Source organism: Poecilia reticulata, chromosome 18, assembly GCF_904066995.2.
Source record: "Poecilia reticulata chromosome 18, P_reticulata-male-v2, whole genome shotgun sequence".
Taxonomy (NCBI): domain Eukaryota; kingdom Metazoa; phylum Chordata; class Actinopteri; order Cyprinodontiformes; family Poeciliidae; genus Poecilia; species Poecilia reticulata.
Window position 1 is genome coordinate 18,988,332 of NC_088847.1, and position 16,533 is coordinate 19,004,864.

Sequence of the window (16,533 nt, forward strand, 5' to 3'; positions counted from 1 at the left end):
AGAGCGCAGACATTTAGATCGGGCTCCGGAAAATACGTCATGATTTTGCATAGCCGACATCTTGTGCCATGCTCTTTCCACTGTCTCGTGAAGCCACAAAATGGCCGTGATGATCAGCTGATCGGGTGTTTTCCGGGCAGTTGCGTCATCGCCCGAGGACCTTTATATCTCATCAACTGTTTTTAAATAGCTCTAAAATCTTAACATTTTGGGCAAAACCTTTATGCGGAATAGTTTTTGAAAGATTAAAGCCTCTTTTAGCGGATAATTAAAAAAAAAAATTTTAAAGGCACGTGGAGCCTTTGTTTACAGAGCGAGCCGAGGTCACGTGGCAGCTGGACCACCCTAACCGGTGGGTCCGTCGGGTTCAAGCTTAAGGTGATGTATTGATATTAGCTAGCTAGTCATCTTTTAACTAACTTTACCTGCATCCAACAGCTTTACTAAACAGTCTGTTAGTTTGGGGGGGAAACTGTGAAAAGTTCTTTGCGTTTTTGCTGGTTTGCTGCCATGATTCTAACACACCTGTGCAGCTCCGCACAGTAGCAGCAGATCTCCTTCACTGCCGCACAGGTGTAAACCCAGCGTCGTAGCGCTCATGTTGCGTTTAAAGACGACTCGGAAAAACAGAACAGTACATTGTATAATTTATTCATCCTTCGACCATCATCTGCTAGAACAAGCAGAACAAGTCATGGATGTTAACATTTTATTTACACATTCATGAATATTGTGAGGTACTGTATATACAGAACAAGAAATTTTGAAATCCTAGAACAGTCTGTTAATTTAATGGGATTAAAAGTGGACAGAACCGGAATGAACCGGTTTTGTTTCTGCGAAGAGCACCTGACATATCTTTTGTTGATTTACTTCTAAATATGAGCTAAACTGAAACACATTAAACTGTTCTGAAATGAGTTTGCTGTTGCTAAATTGATGTGGTCTTACATTTTGTGTCAACTTCTAACACCGACAAGAAAAAAAAAACGAGACCACGGAAAAGGGAAAAACTTTGTCTATGAACTCTATCGTGACGGAATTGTAGGATTTTTGTTTAGTAGGATTTACTACAGCGATGCAAAACTTGTGTGAGCTTTTTCTGTGACGTATACATTGTTTTGATTTTTATGTGCTGATCATGTTCGATAAAGAGAAGACAATGATTAAGGTTTCCAAAATGACTCCATCAGGAGTTATCTTTACAACACGCGAGCTAAGTGAACGTCCAATGATGAGTCAGTCGTACTTTTCGTAAAACAAAGCGTTCTACAAACGTTGAAAGCAGGAAGGCAGACGTCAAGCCTTAGAAACATTCCCAAAATATCAAAATGATATACAGAGTCTTGTGTCATTATGTCATATAAAGAAAGAGTCAGGTAAAATGAGTAAATACTAATAAAACTAATAAAAGTGATTGAAATCAATCAATTATACAGAATGAGGAACTGTAGAAACTCAACTGTGTAGACTAGATTAGCAACGAAACCCTGTGTAAAAGGCAAAATGATTAAATAAACATAAAAGTTAAGATTGTAGATAGTAACATTAACTAACGACAACATATATAATGGTAGAGAACATTAATCAGTCCTTGCTATGAATATTTACCACTTAAAACGCCCCAAAATAATAAAAATGTAATGAAATTTGCTAAATTTTGAAATCAAATAATACATTATAATGTAGAATTGCTATAAACTTCACCTGAAGTTAGGCTGAATCTTTTGAGCATATGTTGTGTTTATATCTTAAGTAACTGCTTAAAATGACTTCATATTGATATTCTCAGTGTGAAGGGACTCCTAGTGGACATTGCATTCCCTTATTCTATAGTTTCTATGTGTTGTGTGTTCCATGAAAGCTGAAGAAAGGTCATGCATCTTCATGTTTCTGTGATGTAAAAGGTGGTAGCGTATCAGGCTGTCAGACTCAGACTGAGAGTCAGTCATGAGTGTGCACGGCGGTGGTTTGGTTTCGCAGCGGCGTGGGGTGAACTCAGAGGTGCCGAGACAGGCTCTGATTCCCGGTATCGCCGACTTCAAACCTCCCCTGTGATACCACAGTAAAACAGCGGCACCGTATTGTATCAGACCCCGAAACCGTGCTGAGTTATGTCTCACCTGTTAGATGAACACTTTGACATTTTTATCAAATGTGGATTAGTACAGTGTTTTTTTTTTTTTTTTTTGGTTGTGATGAGGATAATTTTTTAAGAAGAGGAATATATCTTGACTGACATTTTTACTGTGTTGAAATGCCTTATTTCATTAAGTTCAATATTATTTTGTCTGTTTCCAGTAAAATTAGGTAAGGTTAAAATATATATTGCTTTATTAATAACATTTCATTAGGTGTTTCAGTAGCTTATAACCATTTGCTTTTTGTACTACTAAACTTTCAAGTACCTTTAAATCTTGAAAAATGTACTTTCAAGATTTAAATCTAAACTATTCTTGCTAATTGGACAAGAAAAAAGACTAAACCTAAATTTAAGTGGTTTTTCTACTGATTTAACAAGCACTTGTTGCCAGTAATACTTACATGCAGTTTCAAAGTATTTGGTTTTGTAAAATCAAACATATATTAAGCAAACATTTTATTTGTTTTTGTTAAGAAATGTACTTATGGTGAATAAACTAACTCATTTTAACTCTTTAACATTAAGTTGTAATGGTTTCTGCAAGGATGATTGTTAACATACACTACGGTTGATGTTGTGGTTTTATGATACTGTATTACAGTTATAAGTTAACCACTAATCTTTAAGATATGTTTAATATAAGACTATTTTCCCAGGAGTCATCAATGCACAGTTTTGCCGAGTTTCTTTCAGAAAGAACACGAACGTTGTTGCTTGCTGATGTACAGAGAAAACCACAAACGCTGTGCTCAAAGATGCTGTACTGTGGTGGTTATGTTAGCTATCAGTGTGACCGAAAAAACAAAATCAACGCTTTAGACAAACACGTCAGTCATACGGCTAATTTACTGAAAATGAAGTATTTGGTTGTTTATCAAAAGTAAGTGAACTAGACTCTTTCTCAGATATTCGTCTTTAAGTCTGAGGCAGATTTACAGTTGAAACTTGATATTTACTTACAAATAACATTTTTCCCTCACTGAAAGAAATTAAATTTACTATTTTAGGTCAGTAATGATGATCAAATTTATTTATATTTACTAAATGCCAAAATAATGAAAAAGAGTTATTTTTAATTCTGATCCAGATGTTTACATGCATTTCCTTAGTATTTTGTAAGATAAGCTTTTAAACTGTATGATATTATGGGTTTTCTCCACTGGCTTCTTACAGCAGTTTGCTGGAAATTTGGCCCATTCCTCCTGACAGAAGTGCTGTCGTTGAATCAGTGTTGTAAGCCCTGCTTGCACACTTTTTCAGATGTGCCGTCATATTTTCTGTGATTCCAGATTGGTCCTTTGTAATGGCTGATCCAAGACACCGCCTTTGTTGTCCTTAAACCGTAATTTAGCTGTGCACTTATGGTCATTATCCATTTGGAAGACCAATTTTGGGCACCTTGATGGTGCTTCAGTATTTCTACATAAGGTTATGCCATCTATTTTTTTCTGAAAATGCACCAGTTCTTTCTCCTGTCACTTAATACTGCTATAAAGTCTTTATTTCCTTAAAAGTCTTTATACATGATTGTAATTGTTTGAGCCGATGAACGTAGACCAAGTTGTACCCAATGATGAACCAGGCTAGTTGAGGTCAACGGTTGTCTTGTTAATATCTTGACGTATTTTTTTCCTAAATGATCACTTGAATAAGCAGTGTTTAAGGTGTTTCCTTCAGAAGTTTCAAACCTGAATTTGAAGAGAAAAATAACACTAAATCTCGTCATTCTGGGATTTAGCTAATAGAAATAACTCTGGTCATCCTTACTGATCTAAAATAGGAAAAATGATGTGTGATTTAATGTCAGAGTTGAGAAGAGAAAGTTTAAACATTTATACAGTTCAGGTTAAAACCTGGTTTCAACTGTTTATATTGGGTTGATATATTGGTAAATGATAAATGGTGATGTATTGGTGACCATCTACTCTATTTTTGTTGCACCTTATTTCTTTTGTTTTATTTTTGTTTCCTAGTTTTGCAGCTAAAGTGCTCTTTATGCAACATGGAAAAATGGTCACTTGAATAAATAGTTTCTAATTCAGACCTTTAAATGTATAGTGAGTGACTCAGGATTTTCATTCAGATTTTTTTTAATAAATGTATTTTTATTTAAGCTAACGTTGTTAAACTAAAGCCGCACACATCAGTAGTTGCTCCAAGTACCATTGTCATCACTGCAGTCAAATTAGCGGCTAATTAATCATTTTTTATATTATTTAAAATGCTTTGGCTGTAATGCTATCATTTCCATGGAGTCACCAAAACAGTTTTATTGTTTCTTAAAAAAAAATAAATTAAAAACATGTAAAAACAACAATGACGGTAGATGAAAGGCGAAAGCGGCGATGCATTTTGTCAAAATGCTGCACAGTGATGGTATCAGCGGCCGTGAACCTTTTGTTCTCGGCTAATCTGTTAGATAATAACAGTCGTACAAATAATTTGATAAATCTTTGGGTTGTCTTGTCATTTCTGTTCAAAATGAAACAAACTGGACTCTATAAATATATAACAAAGATGGTGTTTGTTTATAGTTACATTGATAAAATTTAAGGCTAATGATAAACTGGAATTTTAACATCAAGTCAGACACTTTAATGTGAAGAGAAAACTACAGCGGCTTTAGTATAAATAGGACATTGGTATTGCAGCCTTTGTTCAAAGCAATTGTTAGGTACATAAAACATGTTAAAAATAAAATGACCTACTCTATAAACATAGCAAGACTTGATCATTTTAATTTAATAGATAAGTATTTGTAAAAACTGGAACATTTTTCTTTTAATACACACTATGGTTTAAATATTAATTCAATGCCATTACACAAAGTGTTAAGTATATAAATAAATATTTAGGGATTAATTCTGATGCGTCACCAAGACACATTAGTAAAGTTTCTATATATATATATATATATATATATATATATATGTGTGTGTGTGTGTGGCCACGAAGGCTTTTTCCCCCCCTCCCCCAAAGGTGCAGCACCACAACAGCAATGCAGTCCTTGTTCACTTCATCGTTCTCCAAAGTTCAATACTTCAAACCAAACATGCCAATTGTAGAGATTTTTACCAAACTAAATGATTTGCTTCACCTCATCACATATTTTTTTTTGTCCAAACAGAAGACCCTACATTTCTAAACAAAGATTAAACGTGAATGGAGTCATCACAAGCTCTCACTTACAGATGTAGTTTTGTCTGAGTTCAGTCCCTGTAATTTCTGAATTTATGTGGTTTATTCAGAGTTGATGTCAGCCATAACACTGAAACCTCCGGTCGTTTAAATTTCCACCTCCGTTTTATGGTCATAGCAAAGCAGAGTTAGACAAACTTACCCAAATTTGAAGTAGTTTTACATAAGTCATTTTAGAGCCGCTGCCAGGTGTTTCAAACACTTAAACGCTATAGAAAGTGAGCTACGTTTGCATCAGTGTCGTAAAATCTAAATTATGTTGGTGAGAATGAAGACACGCTTCCCCTCAACATCTGTGACACAGTTTCACACACCTGTATAAGCTGAAAAACATTTTGATATTATCTTTGGCTTAGATAAAAAGACAACTTTCATAAGTGGTGTTGCAAAAAACAAACAAAAAGCGTACTACGCAAGAGTCGGCACAGACCAGTTTACTCATTTCTTTAACTTTGTTTCCACAAGCTTCAGTTACATGTGTCTGCATCCAAAAAAATAAAGAGCTGGAACATTCACTAAAACACTGGTTTAAAAACAAAAACAAAGGAATGCTCAAAATACACAGATGGAATGTCTTGCACATCTGAACAAAAAGTTAACGTTAAAAAGCATTTTGTTTTTGAACAAAAGACATTTAAAAAAAAAAAAAAGAAAAAAAAAGCTAAAACTGGCAACTGCTTTCCTCCAAACACATTCTGACCAAACTAATGATCTGTTATGGTAGCAAAATACAAATCCTGAATTTTTATAATGTTTCATCCAACTCCTAAGATTTAGCACTGCTGACTTTAGCTTCTACAAAATAAATCTGATCTGCAGACAACTTTGCTGTAGGTTTGGCGCCATCTTCAGCCTGTGAAGGGGAACTGCAGGATCACTGCTTTTTCAGGTCCTAGAGTGAATTTCTTCAGGCTGACAGTCGACTGCACTGCCAGATTTTCATCTGTCGATATCTTCACTACCGCTGTGTCTGGCAAAGTTACACCTTCTGCAGGAGCAAAAAAAAAAAAAAAAAAAAAAAAAAAAGCTTTAATACAACCAATATTAAACAATAAGAAGAAGAAGAAGAAAAAAAGAGATTTACTATTAATCTCAAAATAGTAAGTTGGAATTTTGAGGGGGAAAAAAAAATAAAATGACAATTTTATTCCCCAGTTGCTCCAATCCTCTTCACTGTAATTTACATGACTGTTTTTCTGCATAATATTTGACCACCAGCTCACCTGTAGGAGGAAGTGTAAGTTTTAGTTCTGCTGGTTTCTCTCCCCAGTTAACTGCGGTTATGTATCTTTCGCTCTGGTCCCACACTCGAAGGAAGGCGAGGGATGTGGCAGAGGAGTTGAGTGGATAATAGTCGCCGTGAAGCAGCGAGCGCTCCTTTCCTCGGAGGTCACTGAGGGATTTGAACCATGACCTGCTTTCCGTCTGGTTAGCCTGCATACCAGAGATGTAAGGATGTTTAAAAACAAGAAGCTGCTAGACTGCAAATTAAGGTCCTTTAGAAAAAAAAAAAAAAAAGTCATAACTGACTGAATACTTACATCCAATTCCCAAACCATGTTGAGCCTTCCAGAACCCTGAAAATTGGAAGGTTTTTTTTCATGTTGAAATCCAAGATTTGATGCATTTCATAAATGGCAAGAAAAGTTTTCAGACACAAAATGCAGATTAGTGATCAGAGTCAATTACAGGAACGTCGTTTGAACATTTCAACACATTGTCAGGTTGGGGCTTACATTTCCTTGAAGGCCAATTTCGTCTCCGTAGGTAAACACCGGTATTCCAGGCAAAGTGAAGAGCAGCAGCTGGTAGAGATGCTGCAGGTCTGAGGACGTTGCCACTTTAGACAGAGGTTCCAGTTTGCTGGCACCAAGACCCCAGCCCACATTGCTCTGCTCAGAGTGGAGGACGTCCACAGTTTTGATGCGCTCCACACCTGCAAATCCACAGGGGAGAGAAAAAAAAAAATGCACAAAATGCATCAAAACTCCAAACAAAAACAAAAAAAACAGGGAAAGTTCTTAGCTCAAACAGGCTAAACCCACCATTGTCACTCGAGCCGAGGAGGTTGGGCAGAATAATGTCCACACCAGTGGTGTTGATCAGGTGGAGCACCTCACCTACTGGAGCCCCTTCTACCGCACCCATCAGCGCACTGAGGGGAAGAATGCTACGTCAGTCACTAAACAAGGAAAAATCAAGGCAGAGCTTTCCACTGTAGCTGCACCGCCACAAATAAATTAGGCCTAAGCAATAAATTAATTCCATGAGCTCAATTTCCATTTGAAAGATTTATGGCTTTTCTTTCTACCAAGAACTGGAAGACGAGAGTTTTCAGTCTGGTGTTTTAGTCTCAACTGAAGAACGATTTTAATTAGAGACTTCATAACTAATTTTGTTTTACATCTGTTTTGGATATTTAAAACGTCTTCCAGTTCCAGTGTTAAACGTTCATTATAATTTATCATTGCCATCATATTACTTGAAAAATGGTCTCAAAACAATATTGTTTATCGCAATGACTTCTGGGAAAATTTATAATCCAACAAAATTTGTTTTCATGATGGGCTGCAACAATTCATCAAATGACTCAAAGACCTACGTTTTTAAAATTTCTCAAGGCAAAATATCTCCCTTGAAGCTTTGTGAAGTTATGCTTTAGTATCTAGTGCATTGTTGATTGTGTTGCGCAACACTCTTACTTCTGCCACAAATGACAAATGTTTAGGGGGAGACAGGAAGGCACAGAAAGAAACACCAAAAATAAAATATAAACAGGGGGCTGCTAACAGGTGATGTTTTTGTTGCCTTTGCAAAAGATTAACTTTTATCTGATTGTCAGTGCAGAAGAAAATACAAGTCAAAAACTTAGAATAAACTGGAATCAAATTTAAAGACCTACTGAAAATTTAGGATGCATTTCAGGTTTAAAATGAGGTCTAGAGACAGTCTAGTTAACATTATGCGATTTTAAAAGGTCATGATAAAACTTCACCACCAGGGGTCACTCTACCATGACAAAAAAAAAAAAAAAAAAAAAGACACTTATCTACTCGTTTTCTTGCCGACTTTTCTCCACTTAATACCTCCCACTGGAATGTCTTTGCAACAAATCAGCTGATATTTTTGAGAGTTTTGAGATCAAATTCATGGAAAAATAACCCGACTGTCAAATTAATCTCGCTTTTTCTCCCCTAAATCTAGTTTCTCAGAGGTCAGAAAACGGATTCAGTCACCTCACTTTGCCGACAGTGCGGTTGCCCTGGACGGCAGTCCTCAGTGTTTGCCACTCGTTGAAGCCAGAGGCAAACTTTAGGTCTGACACCTTGATGCCATCAACACCCAGATTTATCCAGTGCTCTGCTGCCTCCTGGAAGAGAGCAGAAGCGCATCAGGTTGGTACAGAGCCGCTGAAGAAAGCACGTGAAATTCAGACAAACGTAAACACTGGCTCACCCTGACTTTCTCCACCATCTCATCGGCTTCGGCAGAAAACCATGGATTAGCGCCCTCGTAGTTTGGAGTCAGGTCAACAATCACAGAAATACCTTAAAAAGAAACAGGAAACGCCAAACTAAATAACTGAACAATTTTAATTTTGAGCCTTTATGTGAATAAAATAAGCTACCTTTCTTTTTAGCCTTCAGCAGCACAGCCTCCAGCTCTTCCATCGTTCCATGGTCTATGCGGATCTTTTTAAGATCCAGGGTGTTTGGCTGGTCCTTCTGGACGACGTGAAGAGGACCAAGAACCACACCTTTGACCTTTAACTGGTTCAGCTGGTCCAACTTCCCCTCAAGACCTGGCAGAGGACAGAATACAGGCCCATAAAATAAATCTGCAGTTTGAATTTCACACCAGTACAGAACCTAGAACATGCGTGTGAAAAATAACACATTTGTCAAAGTTTGTACACTTTTCCCACAGTAAAATTCAGGCAGTTTGAAGGCAAGTTTTCAAAATCTTACACCAGTTTTGAGGTAAAAAAAAAGGCTGTTTCAATTAACCATTTCATTATTACTGTAATTAGATCTGGACAGGATGGCTGAAAAACGCATCACAATACAAGCATTTCACATCAGTTGATAGATCAATATTTATCGTTTTAAATAACTGAAATGGTGCCAAACTGGTGACGTGACATTTCCCCGTTTTACCACAATTTTGACTCTGCGTTTTTTTTCCCCCCACTTTTGAGCAGTTATGAGGAGCAAACTGCTGCATCAGTTACTCAGCAGGTCGTTGCTAGGTAACCACAAGTTACTCAGCAGGTCGTTGCTAGGTAACCACAAGTTACTCAGCAGGTTGTTGCTAGGTAACCAGAGAGTTAATCTCGTTTAGCTTGCCGAGAGGTGAACATTTTTCCTCTGCTTATATCCCCCATAATACCATAAATTTTCTACCAGGAGCTTTATTTATAGATATTAATCACGTGTCTATTGCGATATACATATTGTTATTTATTGCTAATAAAATAAAAGATTACATTTAGGAAACATTTTTCATACTCCTGACCAGTCCAACAACAAAACACTAATTTAATGACACATCCCCCAATTTCAATAACTTTATCATAATTTCCCTTTGGGATCAATAGTGTTTTTGAATTTGAAAACAAATAAGAATCTTTATTTCAGTTACTGTGCAGTTCAAGCACCTGTACAAACCGTGAGTTGCGGAGATCTGAAGGACACACTTTAGGAGAAACAAAAGAAAAAGGGGGGGGGGGGAAACAAAAGGTGTGAAATAACAGACAAGTACCGACCCAAGACAGGAGTGTGTGAACAACCACATCCACACCCTGTGCCAGCCATGTGAAGTCTGAGCACAAGCGGGGTCTCTATGCGAGAACAATAAAGTCACATGTGGTTTCTGGAATTCCTCCCAAAGCCAGCTGGAAACCAGAGTGTGTCCCCCACTAATTTGCAGCAAGTGCAGGACGTTCTGTCCTTTTGACCCGTCTCCAAAGAAAATTGGAGCCGCTTGAAGCATTTTAATGAATGCATTAAAAAATATAAAATAAAATAAAAGTTCAGTTGGTAGTTAAGAGTAACTCTGTACGACTTTAATCTGAATGAGATATGAAAGAAGTGACTCAGTCGTGTTCTACGTCCCTTTGGCCTTTAGTCGCACAGTCCCAGCCAAGTCAGCAGTTTCTTATCCAACTAAGCAAAACTTCATCACAAGACTACACTCATGTGAATCAGCTGGAACATTTAAGGCAAGAGAGTTAAAAAAAAGAACTAAAAAAGCAAACAATGTAGTCCAATTTTTGGTACAAAATTAATTGTATTTAGTGTAGATCCAAATTTTAAAAAGTATCTAGTTTTTAAATTCTTTTAAAAAGAACAATTTGTTACAGCTAAAGTAACAAATTGTTCCCTTTGTTCAAATGAACAATTTGTTCTCTTACAACTGAATAATAAGTTTGTTCACTTGAGCAAATTATTCAGTTTTATTAAAATTTGTGTGACTTTTCAAAATGCTTGCTACGATTAGCCAAATAAAATAATGAAATAAAAGCTGATTTGGGTCGAGAAAAGTCGGCTTTTCAGTAAAATGTCTCTGGATAAACGAGGCTCTAGGGGCTTTGGAGTAAAGAAACTGAGTGAATCTAACATTTTCCATTGTTAGAAATGGAAAGTTAGAAAGTTATATTGGTTAATTACAAATAAAAAGTCTCCATTTGCATGAACCACCTGCGCAGTTGGGGGTCGCATAAAATCAGCACCCCTGATTTAAGTCTTGTTTTTGTGCTTCAACACAGTAATCAAAGCTAAAGATTTTTTTCTAATCTCCAAAAACATTTTACCTTTCAGTCCATTGGAGAAAGCATGAAGGTTGGGGATCTGGTACAGAGGCCCTTCATTCCACCAGTGCATCTCAGGGATGGGTTTGCAGCGAGGAGCCTGGACAATGATCACTATGGCGCCGGCCAGCATGCCGACCCAGCCCAGCCAGAACAGAACCAGCAGCGCCAAGCGAGTTCTCACCCACCTGCATGTTAAAACATACATGCAAGGTTTGGGGAATGTTTAAATAATAACCTACAGATGCCGATAGATAATGACAAAGTTGTATTTTGTCGGCTCTTACCCTGGGGTGCCAGCCACCTTCATCAGCTCCTCCTTGGAGAGGCCGGTGAACGTTACATCCTCATCAGGGATCTTCAGCTTCACGCTGCCGTTCTTCTCTCCAGTAGGGGAAGGATGGTCTCCGGCCATAGGCTGCTTCTCCTGGTCCACCGTGTTCAGCTTCACCTCCTCCAAGTCGATCTCGGTGTCCTTACTCATGGTTGGATCTGATTTACGATCAAATAATGAGCCTGTCAAGTTGATTTATGGTCTCCTCTACAGCGTTTGACAAGGTGCAAATGAATATTTGATTTTTATCAGTTCCAGTTTACTCAGGTTTCACATTAAAAAGCAAACTGCAGGCCAGGGGAGTAAAGTAAATGTTGATGAAGGCTACTAAAATGTATAAAGAACTGCAAATTAGACTAAAAGGATATTTTAATATACATCAAAAGTTTTTAAATCTTAAAATGTCACTAGTCATAAAGTCACGAAGTCATAAAAAAGTACCAACATATAAATGTTAGTAGTTCTACATATACTTAACATAAATTTAAGGTTTTCATACATAGATCGAAGTTGCAATTATATTAATCTTAATGTGATTTTAAAATTTTGATCTACAACAATGGAGATTTTTTTTTTTTAAATTATTGTAGATTTGGACCGCTTTTCATTTGCTAAAGATTATAATCCTATTTCCGCGTTCAACAGTGTCTGACGAAATCATCCCTTTTAGTTGCAGACTAAGCCGAAATTGTAAATTTCACAATAAAAGAACGAGAATATTTTTTTTATTTAAAAATTTAAATCAAATTCTAAAACGCCACAATATGATACCTCCTTTATCTAGAGAATGAAAACAATATCAATTCTCGCAACTCCTCATGAGCGTTGCAGTCTAAAATAGTCAACCTAAAACCTCGTGCGTCTTAATTTGTTGAACCGGAAGTGGTTCTAACCAGCATTTGATAAGTTTATTCACTTTAATCGCTCCTGAACTACAAATACAGATTAACCGGGACGGGGGGGGGAAAGCGAAAACCACTTCATGTTTTATATTGATAACTCAAAGTACAAATGAGAAATTAGACCAAGAAAAAAATAAAGTTGTAATATTCTAGCTTTTGTCTTCTTGGAGGATAAAATCCATCTACGTCAGGAGCAGGAGCCAGTCCACAATGGAAGTCCACCTTCCATTTCCTCTCGAGACTCCGTAATATTATATCTGAAATGTAAGCTAACTACACGGTTCCCAGGGAAGAGGAAAATCCCACAAAATAAATTTAGGCTTACCTGTTAAAAGCAGTTAAATATCCGTCGAGTCTATTGACCCACTTTGAATGGCGTCTCCTCTGATCTCTGTTGAAAAGCCGGTTGGAGTGCATTTGTAGCCCAGTATTAGTCCCGCCCACTGAGAAATCAACCAATCCGTTTGCTTTACTCTCTCTCTTCGGCCACGAGGACAAATATGGCATATTTTACTAAACTACATACAAATATAGTTTTTAGCCTCCACGTCGTTGCAGTCAAATATAATGTGATAGTAGTTAGTTTTAAATCCTCGCTGATGTTTCCTCTTTTGATAAAAAGTAAAGAAAGTACAAAATGTACTTTTTGAAGATATATTTAATCGAAATGTTCCTTATTTCTCTGAAATAGAGAAATCAGTTAAATTAGGCACATAATTGATTATATCATTAGTATAATTAGCCATGATGATTGATTTAGACGTCAAACCTTTGATCTTTAAATGATTGACCTGTCTGTTACTCACAGGTTTAATTAAATCATCATCTGTCCTAAAATGGTCCCTTCTTCTGTGATTAACAAGGCACATGTGCCTTCCAACTTTTAACCAACTGAAAATTGTTCTTTTGTAGTCTCCCTTACCTGGTTTGATACCCCTGAATAAAATCCAAAGCAATGAACCCTCAAAGAAGAATCCAGTTTTGTGTAATTTATTAACCTTCTCTAGAAGATCAGTGAATAAAGTGAGGTTCCAACCCTAACTTTAAAGCAGGATTACATATTTAGATGGCCTAGTTAAAGTCTAAACCTGAATGTAAAGGGGAATCCCTGACACACTGACCTTAAACTCTTTTGCAGAGACAGACAGGTAAAATGTAAATGTCTTGATGTGAAAATACTTGCATCTATAAAGTACTGTCTTAATTTGAGTATAGTAAAGGAGTAATAAGGAATACTCCTTATTGCTTGAATAAGAAGTTTTCAAGCAAACGCACTTGAGTTGTCAGGTTGTATTTGTAAAAAATCTATGTTTCAATTTTTCTGTTTAATCCCAGTAAAATCAAGTGATTTCTTTGGGTACAAAAGAAGTTCAATATTTGCAAGGCACTGATTGTATTTACAAATGGAGACTAGGAAATGTAACAGGGGATTCTTTCTTTCTACAGACGCTGTAGGCTTATGTAAACCTGCCATGTTTTCTGTTTATAGTTTATTTTCCTGTCTCCTAACAATGGACGGGATTTACACAAAGACTTTTCTCGGTAAAGGCATAAAAACACCTCTTTGATCTCTCAAATGTCTGCGTTTCACCTTGCTGTTGTTTTGTTTTGGTGTGAACCCTTCTGTTTTAATTTGATCTGATTTTCGCTGATGACTGAAGTCATAATTACGTTATAGTTGATTTAAATGATCTGATCTGAAAAACAACATCCTCCTCCTGCGGCTGCTGCTGCTCTGACACATTTCCCAGCTGCTGCTGACCTTCACTGAACAACATAGTTCTCAGAAAAAACCTCCCAACAGTTTCATGCTCGCAATCCATTGGGGCCTCCAGTGCTATTTGCTTTGTTTACAGCACAAGGCTGTTGCCTGAATATTTGGAGAGCTTCATTACATGCAACAATCACGTTGAGCAAAGCTTTTAACTCAACAATCATTTAAATTATTACCATCAGGTGTGGGGTTTGTAGATGAGAAACAGGCATTCTTTTGGCAGTTTCTTTGTAACACAAGCTCGTTATTGCTTCACACTATGTATTTGATCTGTACCTAACCACTCAGGCTGTTATTTCTGAGTCAGTCTCTACAATTTAAAAACAAGTCAACAACTTTGTGAAGCCGCAGATAACGACAGGAACCAGCTTAGCTACTCTGCTCTCACCTCTGCATGACCGCACCTCTGCATGTAAGCGCTTGCTCTGTTCATGTGTTTTTGTAGATTGAAATAAATAAAATAAAATAAAAACACATCTTAGTGACGTTTGAAGAGTCTGATTTGCTCCAGATTCTTTTCACTCTTTCACTGTAATATTATAGGTCACATAAATCAGAGCTGACCCATATATTCATGAGGTATAAAAATATAAAGTTGTACTCCAGCTTCTCATTCACCACAGTGTCAGTCTGTCTATTTAGGTCTTGGCCTAAAACCTGCACCTGTCTATTTCGGACACTGTGACACAGCAACTTTTAGCCTCAGTTATTGGGCCAGACCTCGGAGAGTGTCTCACAATCCCATTGAGCTGCAGAAATGTAGGAATTGACCCAGGGCAAATGTCACTTGACCCGGAGCAAATGTCACAGCCACCCCCATTGCTTCCCAAAAGTTTCCACACCCTTCTAATTTGTCCGTCTTTGGTTGGTTTATCGGGATGATCCGTAATAGACCAACAGAAAGTAGTAGATTAAAAGAATAGTGGAAAAAAAATGATACATGGTTAACAGTTTCTAAAAACAAACATTTGAAAAGGGTGAAATGTGTTCAACCATCTTTACTCTGATGCCCTCATATAAAATCTATTGTAACTTATGCCTCATTTTTACTGATTGGTATGGTTCTACACAACACTTTGTCCACTTCCAGTGTAAAATCGACCCACAACCGACCCGTACCACACCATTCCTGAACCTCCTTCAGTTGGAGGTCAATGGACAATGGTACAATACGGTTAGGGTGGAGCTACTCCCGTCTCATATTACAGTCCACTGATAGTGGAGCAGAAAAACGTCACTGCTTGCAACAAGCGCGAGACATACTACTGCGCCACCGCAGGTACGATTGTCGTTGGCTAGCATGACGCCACATCACCTGCCCAGTGAGTCCAATTGGCAGGGGAAATGTCCTGAATTTGATAAAATAAACCCCTGTCTACAGGCGTTGCTTTTGTTTGGTTCTTTCCCAGATTTGTCTGCAGATCCTATAGTTCCTCCCCATTGTTTTGGAACCGCCTCAGAGATGGTACAAGCCGGGTGTTGCGTATAAGTGATTTGATTGGCAGGACACTGCATTCATTGGCTGTTCAGCGTCAGTCAGACTGGGCAACCCGCACTGAACATACCAAGAGATTTCAGAGAAACTAACCCGCTCATGTCCACATGGTGAAGAACACACATCCAGTGGAGACACTCAACTTGGCTAGAACCGAACTAGACATTATCTGGCTGGAGTGAGACTTGACATTCAAGAAGGGGATATAGTGTCACCAGTGGCGAACCACTCAGTGGAAATGAGGAAGATCCACCTTCAGACATCAGCATAATGGTAAAAACCTGACTCATCTGTAAAAGCTTCAGAGGTTCAGAGGGAAAATAAATTAATGTAAAGCATCATAAAGACCAAAAAACCACCTACAAACCAACCACCTATCAGAAGCAGACCAATAGTAACTCTGGAGGAGATGCAGAGATCACTAGCTCAGCTGAGAGTCTGTTGACAGGGCAAACATTAGTTGTGTGCTCTACAAATCTGACCTTTATGCAGACAAGAGAAGAAAAAAGCCGCTGTTTAAAAAATGCTGGAAGAAGTTGAATTTATATTGAGCAACCAGACTGTTCATCCCGACAGAGAGACACGACGATAGCATTACAGGGAAGCTGGTGAGACTTAGTGGGAAGAGTGCCTGAGCTAAATATAGGAAATTCCTGAAAGGAAACGTGTTGGAGTCTGCAGAAGACTTGAGACTGAGGTGGAGGTTCGCCTTCAAGCAGGACAATGACCCTGAATATTCTTCATTTGTTAGTTTATTTGACAGGGACAATGCACACAAACATAGAACAGAACAAGTCCGTAACTTATGGGTTGCATAAAGAGCACAACTCCACCCCCTGGTTGGGGATTTCTATGCATTAAAGTACATACAATTTATA

The 16,533-nt window shown here is 37.6% G+C and overlaps 1 protein-coding gene across 1 annotated transcript; it reads right to left on the bottom strand.

Moving 5' to 3' along the window:
* Window positions 1-5,750: 5,750 nt before the first annotated feature.
* slc3a2a (solute carrier family 3 member 2a) lies at window positions 5,751-12,843 on the bottom strand. Its single transcript, XM_008435897.2, has 11 exons — window positions 12,712-12,843; window positions 11,438-11,642; window positions 11,154-11,338; window positions 8,970-9,143; window positions 8,798-8,889; window positions 8,578-8,711; window positions 7,387-7,496; window positions 7,078-7,277; window positions 6,883-6,918; window positions 6,565-6,775; window positions 5,751-6,329 (listed from the first exon to the last, which is right to left on the bottom strand). The coding sequence occupies exons 2-11, from the start codon at window positions 11,632-11,634 to the stop codon at window positions 6,190-6,192; spliced, it is 1,479 nt and encodes a 492-aa protein (XP_008434119.1). The 5' UTR covers window positions 11,635-11,642; window positions 12,712-12,843; the 3' UTR covers window positions 5,751-6,189.
* Window positions 12,844-16,533: the final 3,690 nt, after the last annotated feature.

Excerpts from the sequence above, each read along its gene's own strand:
- slc3a2a (XM_008435897.2), bottom strand. The coding sequence starts at position 11,634 with ATGAGTAAGGACACCGAGATCGACTTGGAGGAGGTGAAGCTGAACACG. Across the intron at positions 11,339-11,437 it reads AAGGTGGCTGGCACCCCAGG|GTGGGTGAGAACTCGCTTGG; the intron begins GTAAGAGCCGAC and ends TTTAACATGCAG. Across the intron at positions 7,497-8,577 it reads CGCACTGTCGGCAAAGTGAG|TGCGCTGATGGGTGCGGTAG; the intron begins GTGACTGAATCC and ends TCTTCCCCTCAG.